General features: G+C 36.5%; 1 protein-coding gene across 1 annotated transcript in view; it reads right to left on the bottom strand.

The window, feature by feature from the left end:
- Nucleotides 1–20,835, bottom strand: part of SPAST (spastin) — a 68,778-nt gene that overhangs the window by 13,003 nt on the left and 34,940 nt on the right. The window contains exons 5-11 of the mRNA XM_010829882.1: nucleotides 18,973–19,059; nucleotides 17,211–17,294; nucleotides 10,548–10,643; nucleotides 7,586–7,773; nucleotides 6,432–6,565; nucleotides 6,060–6,153; nucleotides 433–507 (exon numbers count right to left, since the gene is read on the bottom strand). Coding sequence (XP_010828184.1) covers nucleotides 433–507; nucleotides 6,060–6,153; nucleotides 6,432–6,565; nucleotides 7,586–7,773; nucleotides 10,548–10,643; nucleotides 17,211–17,294; nucleotides 18,973–19,059 — 758 coding nt within the window. The remainder of the gene's footprint in view (nucleotides 1–432; nucleotides 508–6,059; nucleotides 6,154–6,431; nucleotides 6,566–7,585; nucleotides 7,774–10,547; nucleotides 10,644–17,210; nucleotides 17,295–18,972; nucleotides 19,060–20,835) is intronic.

The raw sequence follows: 20,835 nt of genomic DNA, 5'->3' as shown, positions 1-20,835 counted from the left end.
AAAATCAGAGATTAGCAAGATACTCAATATAGTAAGGTAAGCTCTTCTAGGGCGAAATTTTAATATTTAACTTGGGAAAACAATGAAAATTATACTGTTCCCGGTATCAAACTAATACTGGAGATAACATACATGGTTTTTTTCCTATCTTCATCATTAAAAACTAGCTTAAAACCTGGGAGTTCCCTGGTGGTCGAGTGGTTAAACTCAGTGCTTTCACTGCCATGACCCTGGATTCAATCCCTGGTCTGAAAACTAAGATCCCACAAGGTGTGCAGTATGGGGGGAGGGGAGGGAGGAGAGAGGGAGAAAGTATATAACAACAAAAGGCAAACCATAAACAACAGACTCAGTGACAATGAAATGTTTCTTTTATTCATATTATACCCTTAATATCTCAATAGAACTTGCCAATTTAAAAGGGATTCTTACCAGCATTGTTTTCCCATTTCCAGGTGGGCCAAAGAGTAACAGTCCTCTGGCAGGAGCCCTAAGCCCTGTGAACAACTTAAAAATACATACTTTAGTTCATAACTGTGATTCTGGAGACACTTTTTCCAGACATTTTGAGTATTATTTGTTATCTAAAAAGTACTATTTGTGATCAGTAGCATCCTCCAAAAGAGAGCTGCCCAGAGCTCTAAAGAGAACATATTATCAATAAATTACTACAATTACCCCAAACAGAAGAAAACAAAGTGAAGTAAACCCAAATTCTTATTGAACAAATTGAAAGCAACTGAGCTTCCCTGGTGGTCCGGTGGTTAAGAATCCGCCTGCCAAAGCAGCGGACACAGGTTCAGACCCAGGCCTGGGAAGACACCACAGGCTGTGAGGCAACTGCCAGTGAACCACAACTACTGAGCCTGCCAGCTGCAACCACTGAACCCTGTGTGCCCTAGCGCCCATGCTCCACAATAAGAGAAGCCACCACAATGAGACGCCCGTGCACAACAGAAAGTAGTCCCCGCTCACTACAGCTAAAGAAAGCCCCCTTGTGCAGCGTGAAGACCCAGTACAGCCACGATAAAAATTAAAAACATTTTAAAAGTACATTTAAAAAACTGAAAGCAGGCTGATTAAACAAGACATACGGAACAAAGAATGTTTCTCCCCTTCTTTTAGAAATCTCACCAAAATAACAGTAAATGAATAAAAAAAGAAATACATCTTCAAAACAAAACAAAAAAAAATACAAAAGGAAACAACAGAGGACACAAATTTCTGTACATGGTGAGTTGATAAAGTGTGGTAAATTATTTAATGGAGTTGAGGGAGCTAAAACTAAGCGCCTGCTTGTGAAGGGATACCTGGATACCAGGAGCACGCTAACATGAACAAAAAACCCTGGAAAAGCTCTGGAATTGGAGGAATCAGGTATGGGAGAAAGCACTAGTAAGGCAGTTGGCCAAAAACGAGGGACTGATTGAAAGTCTGTGTGAGGAACAACGGAAACCATGCTCCTGCCCTGACCAAGAGCACGCAGCGTGTACTGCTCTTCCACAACAAAAGGAGGCAGATACTTCCTTCTCTGCTGCTGAGTCACTTCAGTCATGTCTGACTCTGTGCGACCCCACAGATGGCAGCCCACCAGGATGCCCAGTCCCTGGGATTCTCCAGGCAAGAACACTGGAGTGGGCTGCCATTTCCTTCTCCAATGCATGAAAGTGAAAAGTGAAAGTGAAATCGCTCAGTCGTGTCCAACTCTCAGTAACCCCATGGACTGCAGCCCACCAGGCTCCTCCGTCTACAGGATTTTCCAGGCAAGAGTACTAGAGTGGGGTGCCATTGCCTTCTCCATTCCTTCTCTAGAGACATGAAACCATAGTTGCCAAACTCAAGGGCACCAGGCATAGCAGGCATGAAGGGTGAAGACTCAACTGATAACATTTTACTGAACAGTGAAAGTGTGTGTACTTTTAAGTTGAACCATATGAAGTAACTGATATTCAACTTAGAGACAAAATTTTATTTGAGTGGGTTCAGGTTTACCGAAAATTTAATGGAAAGAACAGAGTTTCCATGTAACTCCTCACCTCCCCCACCTCCACTATTATTAACATCTTGCACTGGTATGGCACATTTAATACAGCTGATGAATACTGATACATTATTATTAACCCAAGTTCATAGTTTACATTAGGGTCCACTATTTGGGTCAAATATTTACCATTAGTTTCATGTAGAACAGTTTCACTACCCTAAAAACTACCTTCTCGACCATTTATTTAACCTTCCTGCCCTCCCTACGAATGCTTGGCAACCACTGATCTTTTTACTGTCTCCATAGTTATTCTAGTTGGAATCACACAGTATTAGACTTCTAAGATTGTCTTCTTTGACTTAGCAATATGTACTTAATGTTCCTCTATGTATTTTCATGGCTTGATAGCTCATTTCTTCTTAGTGCTGAATAATATTTCATTATCATGCATATACCATAGTTTGTTCATACATTTAACTACTGAAAACCATCTCGAATGAACAAAGGTTAAAGTATTTGCTTTAAGTAATTCTGAGAATAAATTAACTCAAGAATGTATTTTTAGTATTATTTATCTCATTCAAGCCACTTTTAGTGTTTAGTAACTTAATTATTGTTGTTGAGAAGGTCTTACAACTAGCTGAGAAAAGAAGTGAAAGGAAAAGAAGAAAAGGAAAGATATATCCATCTGAATGTAGTTACAACGTGAAGTCAAGTGGACCTTAGGAAGCATCACTAAGAACAAAGTTAGTGGAGGTGATAGAATTCCAGTTGAGCTATTTCAAGTCCTAAAAGATGATGCTGTTAAAGTGCTGTGCTCAATAGGCCAGCAAATATGGAAAATTCAGCAGTGGCCACAGGACTGGAAAAAGTCAGTGTTCATTTCAATTCCAAAGGTCAATACCAAAGAATGTTCAAAGTACTGCACTATTGCACTGACTTCATATGATAGCAAGGTAATGCTCAAAAATCCTTCAAGCTAGGTTTCAACAATACGTGAACTGAGAACTTCCAGATATACAGGCTGGATTTAGAAAATGCAGAGGAACTGGAGATCTAATTGCCAATGTCCATTAGATCATAGAAAAAGCTAGGCTATTCCAGAAAAACATCTGCTTCACTAACTATGCTAAAGCCTTTGACTGTGTGGATCACAACAAATTGTGGAACATTCTTAATGAGATGGGAATACCAAACCACCTTAACCTACCTCCTGAGAAATCTATATGCAGGTCAAGAAGCAACAGTTAGAACTGGAATGGAACAATGGACTGGTTCAAAATTGGGGAAGGAGTACGTCAAGGCTGTATACTGTCACCCTACTTATTTAACTTACATGCAGAGTACATCATGCAAAATGCCAGGCTAGGTGAAGCACAAGTCAAAATCAAGACTGCTGGGAGAAACATCAATAACCTCAGATATACAGATGACACCACCCTAAGAATAGAAAGTGAAGAGGAACTGAAGAGCCTCTTGATGAAGGTGGAAGAGGAGAGTGAAAAAGCTGGCTTCAAACTCAACATTCAAAAACTAAGAACATGGCATCGGGTCCCATCACTTCATGGCAAATAGATGGGGAAACAATGGAAACAGTAACAGACTTTATTTTCTTGGGCTCCAAAATCACTGTAGATGGTGACTGCAGCCATGAAATTAAAAGACACTTGCTCCTTGGAAGAAACGCTATGACAAACCTAGACAGTATATTAAAAAGCAGAGACATTACTTTGCCAACAACAGTCTGTATAGTCAAAGCTATGGTTTTTCCAGTATACAGATGTGAGAGCTGGACCATAAATAAGGCTGAGCACCAAAAAATTGATGCTTTTGAACTGTGGTGTTGGAGAAGACTCTTGAGAGTCCCTTGGACTGCAAGCAGATCAAACCAGTCAATCCTAAAGGAAATCAATCCTAAATATTCATGGGAAGGACTGATGCTGAAGCTCCAGCACTTTGGCCACCAGATGTGAAGAACTGACTCATTGGAAAAAACCCTGATGCTGGAAAAGACTGAAGGCAGGAGGAGTAGGGGATGACAGAGGATGAGATGGTTGGACAGTATCACCAACTCAATGGATATAAGTTTGAACAAACTCTGGAAGATGGTGAAGGACAGGGAAGCCTGGTGTGCTGGATTCCACGGCGTTGAAAAGAGTCAGACATGACAGGGTGACTGAACAAAAACAAAATTATGATTCCGTGTTTTTAAGATGAAATAAAAATTCCAGCACTGTAAAAAAATGAAAAAATGAATAAATAAATAAATAAATAAATAAATAAATTCATCATACCCAACTTTCCAATCTAGCCTAACAATGTCCCCATTGTGATCCATGCAAGCTCCCCACTGTGGGGAATTAAGAATAAAGCTGATCTGTTGCACAATGAAGGTGCTTTATGAAATAAGTTCTGACCCATGATCCATTTTACAGTCTACTGAAAAGATGAACAGATGAGCTAGGACAATCATATTCTCTTTCTTGGGAATCTTAACAGGAATTATAAAAATGTTCAAATTGACAGATGCAGAGATAGACAAATGGTCCCAATCCTGAGATCTGGCTCTACCTCAGATGCTGTTCCTCCTTAAGCTCCAATTTAGTACAGTTACTAAAGCTTCTGCCCCGCCCAAGCCTAGGTTATTCAACTTTGAAATTCCAGTTTTTTCAAACAGTATGGCCCTACCATGGAAATATTCCTAAATGTAAATTCATATGCTATTTGACCTTACTCTCCACTTTAGATATGCTCCTTAAAGCTATGCATAGAGCAGAAGCTGAATGACTTCTAACACAGTCCAGATATTTCCTTACTACCTTTACAATTTTAGATATATTTTTGTACCCTAAGAAGAACATCATTTATAATAAAGCCCATACTTGAGACTGATCCACCACTTAACTAAAATGTAGAGAAAGAAATTTAGGTCTTAGGACTAGTTTCTTTGGCAACAAATGGACTAAATGACTGCTAAGATCCTTTTCAGGTCTGCGGTTGCATGAATCCTTTCAACAAGCATTTTTTTGGTCAATACTCAGTCTGCTGCATTTACTATGCTTATATATAACCCTAGGGAAAAAGTTAGCCCAAAATACAAACCATCATATGTTTCCTCAAAGTGTGGCCTGAGGTGGTACAAGAGACAAATTTGGCTACTATAAAGACAAATGCTTTCCACCTTAATAATTCTCTTATTATTTTATTGAGTGTTAAGAATATTCAATTAGTATATTAAACCAGTGATTTCCTGCACACTGCTTCTTAGAATGAGCAAGAGGTAAAAGAAAGTAGAATCAACAAATAATAAATTTCAGTATAGTTGGTGCTCACAAGTTACAAACAGTATGAGAATGACAGAGACTATAGAAAAATAGGGCTACACAACCTTTACACGTTTGTTTAAGAGTGTATTCACAATAACGTGCCATATAACATCTATGTTCATTAGATTCTGTAAACGAGTCCACAAAGACTTGATAGCTCAGGAGGAAGAGAAACAGCTGACCCAGACTGGATCCTCAGATTTACTTTTTGCAATTTTTTTAGAACAGCATCAAATATGAAATCTGTGAATTGTGAAAATCCAAAACAATACCAAATATGGAAAATTAAATATTTATTATCAATTGCAAGATTACCTAACTTCTTCAGTGAGTTAAAAAATTATGGGATGGAAGGTTAGGCCCCTACCCATCACTTATCAGCTCTTCACTTACTTTGATCACTTAATATCTTCAAAATAATTCTTTTAAATAACCTTATCTTAATTTCTCTTTTCTCAAGTATGATTTCTGTCTTTTAATTTTAAATCTCTCTTACCTTAATATAAAATTATTGCCTGTTACCTATTTTTCCTATAAACTTAATTACAAACGCATTGGGAATTAGTTACCATTATAGTCAATCTCCTTTCCAATACAGTTAACATCAACTGCTAATGATTTTTCCTTTAAAAAAAAATCAAATCTACTGTTAAATGAATTAATCATTCTAGTATAGCTCATTTATTTACTGATACTATGGATTCAGTAATGGATGATGCTATAAGAAAATGACAATATAAAGTCCTTACCTCAGGTCTCAGAGAAGGAAGAATAACAATTTCTTGCAATGCTTGTTTTGCCAGCTCTTGACCAGCTATATCATCAAATTTAACAGCTGTTCCACTAAGAAACAGAATTTCAGTTAACTACACACATATTCTTCAGTTATTATAATATTAAGTCTAAGCTCTATGTAATGCAGCCATTTTTATGTTAACAAGAGTGAAACTGTATAGTTAAATCAGTACAGCAACGGCTTTCTCATTTACAGTAATTGAAAACCATCATAAAAATTAAATATGTAAATTAGACAAGATATTTATTATCCATTTTACTAATGATATATTTTGCCAGTAAAAAATGTTTAAACTCCATAAACTACTTTAGATGACAATACTTACTTGTCCACAATTTCATTCATTATAAGGTTAGCAAGGTTGCTGTCCACATTCCTAAAATTCTTCAAGTCTTTCTTTTTACGAGCAGCAGTTGTAGGGGTGGAAGGCTTATTTGTTCTATTTGTTTTTGGTGTACTCTTGGAAGGACACAAAATTTTGATGTGAAAACACAACATAATGTTTGCAATTTTCACATGTGAGTTAACTTTAATGTTCACAGAATTAAAGGAATAAAAGTAGCAAAAAATAGATATAAAATCCCCAAATTGTATATTTATTCTAAGATAAAATGGCATTCTCTATAGAACTACATTTGGCATGAAGTGGGTTTATAGAAGATTTTATCCAGAGAGATTTACTTACTATGAAATAAAAAGGCTCTATGACAACACACTCACATAATTCTGATCCTTGTTAGAATTGTAACAAAACTCTATGTATGTTTAATGTTATAAAACATTTATGTACATTTACATAATTATACAAATAATGAACGTAAAATGTCCTATAGGGAATTTCCTGGTGGTCTAGTGCTTGGAACTCCCTGCTTTCACTGCTGAAGGCCTGGGTTCAGTTCCTGATTTGGGAACTGGTATGGTAAGCCACATTTCATGGCACAGCCAAATAAAGAAATTAAATAAAATTAGAAACAAAAAGACTGGATAAAGAATACATAAAACAGACTGGATAAAGAAACTTACTGTTAAAAACACCTAGTTAGAAAGATTTCCTTCAAAGATAATAGAGAAAAAAAAAGATTTGCTTTTTAGTAGCAAGTTGCATCTGCTACTTAGACTTTATTTTTTATTCTTTTTATTTTTAAAAGTTGTATTTATTTACTATTTGGCAGTACTGGGTTTTCACTGCAGCATGCAGTATCTTTTAGTTGCAGCATGCAGCATCCCTAACCAGGGATTGAACCTAAGTCCCCTGGCTTGGCAGTGCAGAGTTTTAGCCACTGGACCCCCAGGCAAGTCCCTACTTAGATTTTTATAAATCTAAATTTTAAAAAAAGAAAAGAAATCATTCAACTCTGTGGAAACTTATCAATTCTCTTAACGTATTACAAAGTACTTATAATAAATTTAAGCAAGCATTGTCATATTCAAAATTTTGTTTGCAACAGCATAGCAACTGAAGTTACTGTCTCAAAATACCTTATGAGTGGCAGCTGCAGAACCAGGTCCTTGTCTCACGCCAGAAACCATGGATAAACCACTGCAACTAGGTGCTCTATGGTGGCCTGAAAGACCTGTGGGTCCAGTTTTCATAACTGTTTTTGAACGAGGCAGTGAATTACTAGCATGTGTTAACGGATCTTTTCTTTTTGGAACAGCTCCACTTTCTATCAAGGAAAAAATAAAGTCATCATGGTCAGAAAATTGTGGCTAAACATTATAAAAGTTAATATAAGAACCAGTACAAATTTGAAAGCTAGTAATATTATTTTTATTTCAGCAGTATCTCAAAATAAGACTTCAGTCAGAATATACACTAAAGTGTTCATAATGATTGTTACTGGGTGTGGACAAGATTATGAGTATTTAGCCTTTTCCTTTTCCTGGTGTATAATTTTAAGAAATACATATTTGTCATAAAAAGAAATAACTATTTGTGGGGGCAGGAGGAGGATACAAAAAAGGTACCAAGAAAATAAGGCTGCCAAAATTTTTTTCTTTTTTGTTTTGTTTTATTTAAAAGCTGCGAAAAATTAAAGAAACAAAATGTAGTAAAGGCACTAGGGGTAGGCTGTATGGGGGTGGGGGCGGGAACAAACAGCACATCATTCCACACTTTTCAGACTACAAAACAGTATGAAAATCCAATCTGTGCCACCAGAAGAGTTTTAAAAGGTAATTTTAATTTAAAGAGTATAAAGATGTGGTTAACATGCCAAGTATTTCGTGCTGTATCTATGTTACCAGGTGGCTCAGTGGTAAAGAATCCACCTGCCAATGCAAGGAGACACAGGAGATGGGGGTTCGATCCCTGGGTCGGGAAGACTACTCATTCAGTATTCCTGCCTAGAGAACCCTATGGTCAATGGACCCTAGCAAGCTACAGTCCAAGGGTGGCAAAGAGTCAGACATGACTGGGCATGCATGCATGCACATACAAACAAACAAGTATAAGATATTTTCTAATAAGTCTAAAAGGTCACATGACCTACCTACTCTGCTCTTCTACATAAATTATACACTTTAAATGTTCAAATCTCACTGCTTCTAAATAATATTTTCATATACTATATAACAAACATCACAGTTTATTAATAGAAATGTTCACTGTTAAATCAGTCAGCAAATTAGAGTAGCCTAGAGAAAAGACTAGCTTAAACACAAAAGCCTTTGCCATAATATCCCTAAATATAGCTTAAGGAAACTCCAAAGAAGGGAACTTGCTTCCAGTGTACAGGGCATGGGTTTAATCCTTGACTGGGAAACTAAGATCCCATATGCCACACGGTACGGTGAAAATCTGTACCATTTATTCAAGGAACTAAAGGATAATGACCCTATAGGAAAAACAAGGAAGAAAAGAGAATGACAACAATTAAAAGCCAAAGTGTGAATACAAGCAAGATCCGTCTAGGGTGGTACGTATTTATCACTCACTTCAAACGGGAAAAAGGAGACTGGAGAAGAATTTCTACAAACAGAAAATATACAGTCCTAAGATTATAAATGGATAAAAATTTTTACAAGGAATTGTGACGATGATAGCAGACTTCTCATAAAAATAACAAAGGTCAGCAAGCAACCAAGTGTGCTCAAAATGCTGAAGGAAAAAACAATGTTAACTTTCATCTATTCTATATTCCGGTGACCAGCCAAGTAAGGACGAGGATATTTTCAGACACTAGGCTGAGAGAGTTTACTATCTACAAAACTTCATTAAAAGAAATATTAGAGCAGGTCTTTTAGTTAAAAAGCACAGAAAAGGGCAAGAACCTGTAATGTGAAGCTAGAGAGCAAGAAAAAAAAATCAGACAACTTGAGGGGAGGAAAAATGGAAATTGAGTTACAGATGTAGAAAACAAACTTATCATTACCAGGGGGTAAGGGCGGGGAGGGATAAATAGAGATTGGGATTGACATATACATACTACTGTGTATAAAGTAGATAACTAAAAAGAACTTAACGTACAGCATAGCGAACTCTAGTCAATATTCTGTAATGGCCTATATGGAAAAAGGATCTAAGAAAGAGTGGAATATGCATAACTGATTCACTATGCCATACACCTGGACCTAATATAACATTGTAAATCAGTTATATATAATTGATTTAAATAAAAATTTAAAAAACAAGAAATCTTTAAACTTTTTTATTACATATGAGTAAAGAAAGCAGTTTTCTTATGGTCTATACTATGAGTTTTCTGTTACAGTTTGAACAAAGTAATATTTACTTTAATAAAATTTAAGCACTGGACACAAAACTAATTCTGAAAAAGTTACCAATAAAACTAGACAAGATGTTAGAGAACCTAGGAAATGAAGATTCCTTCCACCCAAACAAAACAAGGCAAAAAAACATTTAATTTTCTGTAGGAGCTGATGTGATGTTCAAAACTTACGGGAAACAAATTTATCCTATAGTAAATAATAGTATTCTAATGTTTCTCCTTACTGTGTGAACTCAGCTTCAAACTTTTTCCAACAGGGGTTATAACTAAATACTCATTCATTGTATAGGTGAAATGTATATGCACTGAAAACTGGTATATGATCAAAAAATTAAAATTACTGTCTCAAAAAACACTGCTTTATAAAAACCTGGTACAGGTACCGATAGGAAAAAAACACCAAAGCTCAAAATAAAATAGAAACAAAAGAACATCTTAATAATTTAGGAAAATGAACCTGCACATTTTATCATCTCAAAACTTGGAGGTTGTAAAATATGCATATATAACAGGTTGAGAATGGCTACACCTATCTGTTACATGTTTACATGCCATGAACGACAAGGATGCTGTTTTTTCTACACAGCCCTGTGCGAACAAAAACCAATCAAATCTATCACTGTAAAATCAAATCAACATTATCAGGTTAAGCAGGACTCTACTTTGCATGCAAGCTTTATTATTTGACATGTTAGTTAACCTAAACCCACCTGACTGGAGATGTCCATTACGGCATGTCAAGTTAGTACTGTCATTATAGACGTCCGTTTGTGACTTGGAAAATTGCAAACTTGGTTGCAGCTTCTCTATGCAACAGAGGGGAGTGTAAAAAAAGAAAAAAATAAACAAACAGAAAACAACATAATAAAAAATGTTTATGTGAAAATTAAAAATGATTCAAGGTGTTAAAAAGTTATATAGTAAAGGGTTTTGCATTTATATAAAATTATCTTTAACAACATAACTAATTAGCAAAAACTCAGACATTAAAATAGCAACAAAAATAAACGAGTGAATTACTGTGTTCAAAATATGCATTATTCAGGTTTGGTAACCTGAGGCAATTCTATAACACTACTATCACCAGTAAACATTTCCTGAGTATCTAATACATCCAAATCATTGTACAGGGAGAACAGGATAGAGTTAGAAAGAGAACATTAAGAAGACTTTACAGAGGACGTGGGCTGTGAGCTGGCTAGGATCTGGAAAGATTTAAAAAAAAAAAAAAGGACATCTCATCAGCAAAAAAGAAATGCAATAAAGCAGAAGGGAATAAGCAAGCTGCAGAACTGTGTGTACAGTACCCTACCATTTATTTAAACACACATGTATATTTGAATATCTAAAAATTCTCTCTAAAAAAGACCCAGAGAAACTGGTAAATACTAGCTGTCTCTGGGGAGGGGAAATGAGTGGCTGGGACACAGTATGGGATGGATGCTTTTCCAACTTCTCAAAATTTTTGGCATGTGCATATAGTATCTATTTTTAAATTAATCAAATATTTTAAAGGATTATATCAACCCTACCCCTCCCCCCCAGTTCAAATTACAATGTGATCCTCTCAAGATCTGGGTCTCTATGTCTAGGACATGAAGCCCCAAAGTGTAGCGGTTTGAATTTTCTTGCCACCCTACATCACTGTTGCACTCTTTTCCCAGTCAAGTCACCCCATATTGCTAACTGATGAACACCTTGCTCCACCACTCATTCACTAGTATGAACTTGCTTCAGCATCAGTTTTCCAAGGGTTTCAAGGATTAAATAAAGTAACACATAAAGACCTACCTGGGCTTCATTTATATTAGGGCTAAATTTTGACCATATCTATTTTATTGAAATACTCCAAGTTATCATTACTGATTCTTTTTTTAAATGATTTATTTTCATTTCTTTATCTGGCTCTGCAGGATCTTAGCTGCAGCATGTGAACTCTTAGTTGAGGCATGTGGGATCCAGTTCCCTGACCAGGAATTGAACCCAGGCCCTCCTCATTGGGAGCACAGAGTCTTAGCCACTGGACTGCCAGGGAAGTCTCTCATTACTGATTCCTATCTCCAGTACTAAGAAGTCAATGAAATGTAGCACATATATACTGACTCTCTTAAACTTTCATTGCTAAGGTCAGACAAGCAGGCGCCATGCTTGGTTTATGGTACAAACACACATGCCTTTGGGACAGGTTAAATAGCAGCTACCCTCTCTGCACAAAGCACAAAGCTTTTGTATCCTAGAACTGGCTGATACAATATACCTTGGAGCCCTTTTATTATTGTTAGTTAACAGATAGGTCATCTGATTTTTCTCAAAGATAATACTCATCAAATCACCATATTGAGAAAGAAACCATTTGTGTTGGTTAAAGACATAAATTAGAAAAAACTGATTTGTAAATGTCTTATATATCAATTAACACTCTCTTCAACATTCTCTTCAATGTTAACAAAAAGGTCATGTAAACATTCATTATATAGCAAAAAGAAACAGAAACAAATCCTTAGTTCTGATAACTAAGAATAAAAAACCACAGAACTTGTTTGTAGGGTTTACATTTATATGTGTGAAAACGTACACATATACAATAGCAGGACACAGCTAATGTAAATCTGCTCCAGTTTATTTATTTTTTTAAGAAAGTAAACTTAGTTTAATGCTTTCTTTCAGAATGACTAAAGGTCATAGATTAACCAATGATGTAACATGAAACAAGTCACCTTGCTTCTTGATCCCCTCATGGGCAACCCCCACACAATCATCTCAGTTATCTACTTAGAAGGGAACCCTTTAGCAGCTTCCTGCTGCCCCCAGATCAGCACTGAAGCTCCCTGATATGACCAGCAAGGTCTGCCATGATCTGCCTACATCTCTCATGCCTGAGCAATCCCAAATTCACATCTCCATCAGCACCATGGTTTTCCTTGTCCCTCAGTCTATGTTCATGCTGTTAGTTCCTCCTGGAATATCCTTACTCCCAGACATTAATAACTTTTATTTATCTTTTTAAATCCCCACTTCAGGTTTTACTTCTTCCAGGAAGACTTCTCAGACACGTGTTTCCCCATCTCCACAAAATACATACATTATCTCCATCCTGCAGTGATGATTTATCTATTTATGCCTCCTCCACTGTATCAACAAGAGCCTTAAACAGAGTATTTTAGCCAATCTATCGGTAAATCTGTTTGCTCAACCTTCAAATATAATACTAATTCACCTGATGGTTACTCCTGGTATCACCCTAATCCAAGACTCCATTTCCCCCCAGCTTACCATAACAGTTGTCTTACTCATACTCTTGCAACATCACAACCAGATATCCTTTTTATACGGAGGTCAGATGATGTTATTCCTTTCCTAAAAATCCTTCTAAGTGTACCCCACTCCACACATGGTAAAAGCTCAGATCTTCATCATGCCCTCTAAAACCCTGCCTGTTGTCAAGACCCTCCCCTCCCCACCTCCACCATCAGCTCTTCGATCTCTGCTATATTCTCCTTGCTCTGGCGCACTGGTCTCTTAGCTGTGTGCTCAGTCATGTCCAACTCTTTGCCACCCCATGGACTGTAGCCCGCTAGGCTCCTCTGTCCATGAGGATTCTCCAGGCAAGAATACTGGAGTGGGTTGCTGTTTCCTTCTCAAGGGGGTCTTCCCAACCCAGAGATTGAACCCAGGTCTCCTGCATTGCGGGCGGGTTCTTTACTGTCTGAGTCACCAGAGAAACTCAACATGTCAGATGTGTTTTCTTAAGGCTTTGCATCAGCTCTTACTTCTCCGCAGACTTTCTTCTCCCAGACACCTGCAAGACTAACTGATGTCAGCTTCTCAAAGAGGCATACCCTGACCATCCTATTTAAAGCTAAGAATTCAGACCACCTCTCATCTACTCCTAAACCCTTGTACTGTATTTTATGCTTTCTTTTTTCCATGTATTTATCACCATCTAACACATGCTATAACTTGTTTATTCTATATGTCTATTGCCTACTGTCATTATTCCTCCTGCTAGAATATAAACTCTTTGACACAGGGATCCTTGTCTATATCCTAAGTGCTTACAATGTGATAACCACCCAGTAAATATTTCCCAAGTTAAGAAATAAATTCAGTTTATATTCCTTGGCACTGTGTCTGGTACAGAGTAAGGATTTAATAACTGGACACTGAATAAAGCTAAATCTTTTAAAAAGAGCAACTGCCAAGCATACCAAGAAGTCACTGCCAAAATTACCTTTCTATTTATAATAGGTTTTACACTTAACCTTTGCTCTAAGGTCCACTTTGACTAAATTAAAGATATATTATACATAGGAACTCTTCCCCACCTCCATCAGAGAAGATATATCCTCTCAAACCAGTCTGTGTGGGGAACTCCCAATATCATTCTTCATCCTAATTGGGTACCTATCAGCCATCCCACCTCTGAAAAGCTCCATTTTTTAAATAGCACATGATACTCAAATACACTCTACTGTGCACTTTTGCACACTTCTTTACTGTCTTTTGTATATAACTCCCAGAAATTCTGCATTCTCAGAAGACAGGAATATGTTGATGATGTCTTTTATTCCACCCTCTCTTTTTTAAAGTAACGTCTTTCATGAATGGACATATCGTATTTTTGATAATAGACAACAAGAGCACCCAAATATTAATTCTATTAATACCTAGCTTCATGTTATATTACTATTATATATCTGTTTTGTCCATTCTTCTAATAACACAAATAAGAAATCACAAAGCTACATTTAAAGAGAAGTCTACAAACTGATGAGCTGCTTGTAATGTTTTACCATATCACAACTTACAATAAAAGATTAAAAACCAGCCATTGTTCAATTTGAAACAAGTTATAAAATGTTCCATAATCAAACAATCTACATCACATATATTGATACTCTGTATATATACTACAAAGTGTTACAGCTAAAACACACAGAAAGGACCAATTAGAACAACTAGGTAGTTATTTCACTACAACAACCCTTGATGTACTATAACACTACTAACCCTGTCAGCCACAGGAGCCAGGGGAACACTGTCTTATTAGCTATCTGAAAACAGTAAGGGCTTTTTTTTCAACAATGTGGGGGGAAAATTTATAAACACAACAGACCATATAAGAATGAATGGATGAATGACTGAATGAATAAAAAACAAATGTATATATACTACTCAAAAGCAGGGGTGGTGATGGTGATTACACACAGGTAAGGAGATGAACAAAAATCAGCATTTCTAAGTACTTGCTTACTCAACAATTTATTGGTCACAAATATGGTGAGACAATAATTATCTATCAGCCTCATGTTACAAATGAAATAAAAAAGACTGAGACATGCTAAATAACTTATCAAAGTTGCAGAGCAACAGATAAAGTCTGCTGTTTGCCAAGTTTCTATCAAGCGATGGTAGAAACAACCACCCAAGAAGGGTGGGTTTTAGTTCCACTTTGATTTACCATAACCTATTTTTAAAGCCTATACCATCAAATAGAAAATGAGAAGTGTCTCATTATAGTCCTTTTCCAACTGATAAACACAGAAAGAATGACAATTACAATGTCACTGGGCACAAGTCATCAACTGCTACTAACATCATTAAGAACTATTGATGCATAAACACAAACCACCCATCATGCAGTCTTATCATTAAGAAATAAAAGTCTACTTTCAATCCAATTAAGCCTCTATATTCAAATATCAATTTATAGGGAGGACAAGAATACATTAAAAGATAACATGGATATACATGCAGCAAAATAGACTACAGGAAAAACTATGTGACAAAGATTTGGTTCATAAATCCCAAGAAAAAGAAAAAACCAGATGTGTATATTAAAAAAAGACATATAGAAAAAAAGAATACATTTGAATCAGTCCTAATGAGGTGGATGAAACTAGAGCCTATTATACAGAGTGAAGTAAGCCAGAAGGAAAAACACCAATACAGTATACTAACGCATATATATGGAATTTAGAAAGATGGTAACAATAACCCTGTGTACGAGACAGCAAAAGAGACACTGATGTATAGAACAGTCTTATGGACTCTGTGGGAGAGGGAGAGGGTGGGAAGATTTGGGAGAATGGCATTGAAACATGTAAAATATCATGTATGAAATGAGATGCCAGTCCAGGTTCGATGCACGATACTGGATGCTTGGGGCTAGTGCACTGGGACGACACAGAGGGATGGTATGGGGAGGGAGGAGGGAGGAGGGTTCAGGATGGGGAACACATGTATACCTGTGGTGGATTCATTTTGATATTTGGCAAAACTAATACAATTATGTAAAGTTTAAAAAAATAAAATAAAATCAAAAGAAAAATAAATAAATAAAATTCAAAAAAAAGAGAAAAAGACATATAGTATGGATCTTCTTGAGATCCGGATTCAAACAATTAAATTATAAAAAAACAGTAGCAGTTATTAAATTATGAGATACTGACTGCACATTATATATTAAATCTAGAAACTGACCTTTTTTGGCTATTACTTTTATGTTTGTATTAAAAGAACTATTTTTTTTTTTAGGTGTGATAATGGTATTTTGGCAATTTTTTCCCCCTGGTGGTCATGTCCATGACCCCATTTAATACAGTTTCCTCAGGAGGAGGAATCATTACCTTCATTACCTATAATGAAATGAATTTTCATTTTGAAGGTTCCAAGTACAAAGCTAAGTGAAAAATAAAAATGATACACAGGAAAGGAGGAAAGAAGGGAAACATAAGAAGGTACATTCTTCTCACTTTGGGAATTTTATTTTTAAAGCATCTTTATCTTTTGAGATACAATATAAAATATTGATAAATGAAATAAAAAGATATGAAGAAATAGTTTCAAAATAGTAATATGAAGCTGGGGAAAGTGGGCAGGGATATAAACTGGGGTTTGCAAACATTTTTTGTAAAGAGCCAGAGACTGAATATTAAAATACTTTCAAAAGTTATATATTAAGAGGCTTTGCAGGCTACATGATCTCTGTATCAACACCTCAATTCTGCCACTGCAGCACAAAAGCAATCAGATCATATACAAAGAAATGAGAGCAGCTTTGTGTCAACTTATAAAAACAGGCAGTGTACTGAACTGAGTCCATAGGCTACAGTTTGCCAATCTTGAATCAAGACCAATGATAAACTGATAATCACCAAAGTTGAGTGACAGATAATTAGTTCAATATGCTCTTTTCTGTATTTTAAAATTTTCATGAGTTAAAAAAAAGACTAGAACATATTTTCAAGTGTGTTCTTATGTGACCATTGATCCAGTGTGATCACTGATTTATTTCTAACTATATTCAGAATTTCACTAAACACAGATTTCAAATGTATCTCATTGCAGTTATACAATTCATTAACTGATACCTAATAGTTGTAAACGGTCCTTGGCCATAACTAAATTAGTCATCATTTTAGCCTGAAGACGTCTAGCTCTTTCACACTGTTCACCTGAAAGAAAAAGTAGAAAAAAATAATTAAAATATCTACATTTACCTACTAACACTGCTTCCAGATAAGTTATCATAACAACTAATCTCAAGAGAAGTCATTGTCTTTATAAAGAAATTAAGAAAATATCATTTTCAAATAATATCTTAAAAAAAATCAGTTATAGTTCCTTATCAGAGTATCAGACCTAGTGTGGTATTTCATGGATTTCATGGCTTATGAGACATATTTTTTTCCCCTACATTTAAAAATCTCTGAAGTTGGGAAGTGTTTTAACACCAGTGCCAACCTATTAATGCTATTAGCCAGACTGCAGTCACAACATAGCTTGTCACTGCCTCTGCATACAAAAACTTGGTTATAAATATTAATATTTCTATTATAGCTATATCTAAATAAGATCAAGACAGCAAACTGAATAAGGTTAAAATTAAAATTGTATGTGATAAGAAGAGAATGTGTTAATAGTTTAACTGACATTTTTTTCTCTTAGTGGTACAATCGAAGGCATCTTCAATTCAATGAAATATTTTTCTCATAACTCATTTTCTTTGATCTCTTCTTCTATACATTTGACAAAAATTTTTGTACATAATTTATAAAGTGATGCTCATAAACTCATGAAAGTCTCCAAGACCCAACCTCCCTGCTCTCTTTTATATAGGAGACCAGTAGCTAGAGAAATAGTCAAAATAAAAAGGAGACAGAAAAAATCATGGTAAATACTGGACACATTGTAGTTATTGGAGATTAGCTGATATAAATTATAGAATCAGTCAGCCAGATAAAATATCTACTGGGTGGATTGATCCCTAAGGCTAAGATTCTTAGCCCATGTATTATAATTTCTGCTTTTGAATTTATCAGAGCTATGATAGCCGAAGTACTTTATTCATTTAATAGTGTCACATATAACACATATTCACATACAGTATTTAAGAATTCAGGTTTTAAAGCCAGACTGCCTGAGTTCAAATCCTGACTCTACCTCTTCATGCCTATGAGATCTCAGGCAAGTCACTTCTTCCCACTTAAGGTTTTTAATCTGAAAAATAAGGATAACAGTAGCAGCTTCAGAGTGTAGGGCTGTGGTGAAATTAAGAGAGATGATAAGTATGAAGCACATAAAATGATGCTTCAGTACACAGTATGTGTGCAGAAATTTGTTGTCTATATATTTAACGGTAATATTAGACTCTGATTTTTAATTTGATGTGACAGAAAAAATGGAAAATAACTACTTTGATTTTAAAAGACCATGTGTAAATAAAAACAAACATTACAGCTCATATTCTAACACACAGTCAAGCATCACCCACAGTGCAAAAGGGGGATCTGTGGATTAACTACTCCCTCCCTGCCTTGACAGTGAGGAAAGAGTGAGGTTTCAAAGCCAGGGCTACAAATAGGTTAAAATATCATGAATCATGGTTCCAAGGAGGACACAAGTAATATACCATTTTTTATCTTACTGCTATAGGTAATCAAGTTTAAGCATATTTGGTCATAACTTCATTTTTAGCACAGGTAATAAAGCATTAACTGTAAGTCTAGAAAGAATAACAGTAACATTTAAAAATCTGTTAAATACTTTTATTTAGATAAACATATCGGAAATCAGGGCAATCATGTGAATATAATTTGGGATGCCACTAAATAAATGTAAATACAACCTTACCTTGTCCTGTAACTACGACGGCTATTCCTTTTTCTAGTTCTTCAATACCTTTCTTATACCATTCCACAGCTTGGTCCTTTTGTCCTACTTTAAAATAAAAATAATAATTTGTATAAATCATGTGCGTGTGTGTGTATGTATGCATGCGCTAAGTCGCTCTAGTCGGGTCTGACTCTGTGTGACCCCATGGACAATGTAGCCCACCAGCCTCCTCTGTCCATGGGATTCTCCAGGCAAGAATACTTAAGTGACTTGCCATTTCCTTCTCCAGGGGATCTTCCTGACCCACGGAAGATCTGGGTCTCCTAGACTGCAGACAGATTCTTTACTGTCTGAGCCACCAGCGAAGCCTAACCTGCTGCTGCTGCTGCTGCTGCTGTCACTTCAGTCGTGTCGGACTCTGTGCGACCCCATGGACAGCAGCCCACCAGGCTCCCCCGTCCCTGGGATTCTCCAGGCAAGAACACTGGAGTGGGTTGCCATTTCCTTCTCCAATGCAGGAAAGTGAAAAGTGAAAGTGCAGTCGCTCAGTCGTGTCCGACCCTCAGGGATCCCATGCACTGCAGCCTTCCAGGCTCCTCCGTCCATGGGATTTTCCAGGCAAGAGTACTGGAGTGGGGTGCCATTGCCTTCTCCAGAAGCCTAACCTAAGAATACACTAAAACATTTTCCAAAGCATGCTCTTTTTAGGAGATACAGGGATGAAAAACGGGGGTGGGGTTGTGATCGAGTAAGCTAGAAAACTGTTATCCTGTGACTTCTCAGTACTTAAGCATTCTAATGAATATGTGGCTCTGCATGAGAGGAATACATACCTCAATGTTTCTCAGTTTCAGAGCAGAAAGTCTTTTGTTGTTTATCATCTCATGGTATTGATGCTTAAAACCACTATAATAGTGTGTTAGAGAAATAAACTTGACTTCTCAAGATTTTACTTTAGATAAATGGTTTTAAACATGATTTCAATAATAATGAGAAAAAATAAGCACTGTTTAACCTAATTGTATTCAAATATGATGTAACATGTTCATTGTTGGATGATCCTTTCAAGAGTTAGTTTTTATTTCACAAATGACAGTACCATGAGAACTGGCATAAAAGGTCGCACGTGTGGCCATTTAGTAACACATTTCTATTTTCTTTGAAACATGACAGCATTTATTCTTGATTCAAAATTAAGCTCTAAAAGGACCTAAAAATTCAGCATGATCAAAATATGTATAGAAAATTTCTTTCAAGTGGTAACAGTTCAGTTCAGTCAGTTCAGTCGCTCAGTTGCGTCTGACTCTTTGCGACCCCATGAATCTCAGCACGCCAGGCCTCCCTGTCCATCACCAACTCCTGGAGTTCACTCAGACTCACGTCCATGGAGTTAGTGATGCCGTCCAGCCATCTCATCCTCTGTCGTCCCCTTCTCCTCCTGCCCCCAATCCCTCCCAGCATCAGAGTCTTTTCCAATGAGTCAACTACTTCACATGAGGTGGCCAAAGTACTGGAGTTTCAGCTTTAGCATCATTCCTTCCAAAGAAATCCCAGGGCTGATCTCCTTCAGAATGGACTGGTTGGATCTCCTTGCAGTCCAAGGGACTCTCAAGAGTCTTCTCCAACACCACAGTTCAAAAGCATCAATTCTTCCGCGCTCAACCTTCTTCACAGTCCAACTCTCACATCCATACGTGACCACAGGAAAAACCATAGCCTTGACTAGATGAACCTTTGTTGGCAAAGTTATGTCTCTGCTTTTGAATATGCTATCTAGGTTGGTCATAACTTTCCTTCCAAGGAGTAAGCGTCTTTTAATTTCATGGCTGCAGTCTCCATCTGCAGTGATTTTGGAGCCCAAAAAAATAAAGTCTGACACTG

Source organism: Bison bison, unplaced genomic scaffold (assembly GCF_000754665.1).
Source record: "Bison bison bison isolate TAMUID 2011002044 unplaced genomic scaffold, Bison_UMD1.0 scf7180017864508, whole genome shotgun sequence".
NCBI classification, from domain to species: Eukaryota; Metazoa; Chordata; class Mammalia; order Artiodactyla; family Bovidae; genus Bison; species Bison bison.
This window is presented reverse-complemented; position numbering and strand designations above follow the sequence as displayed.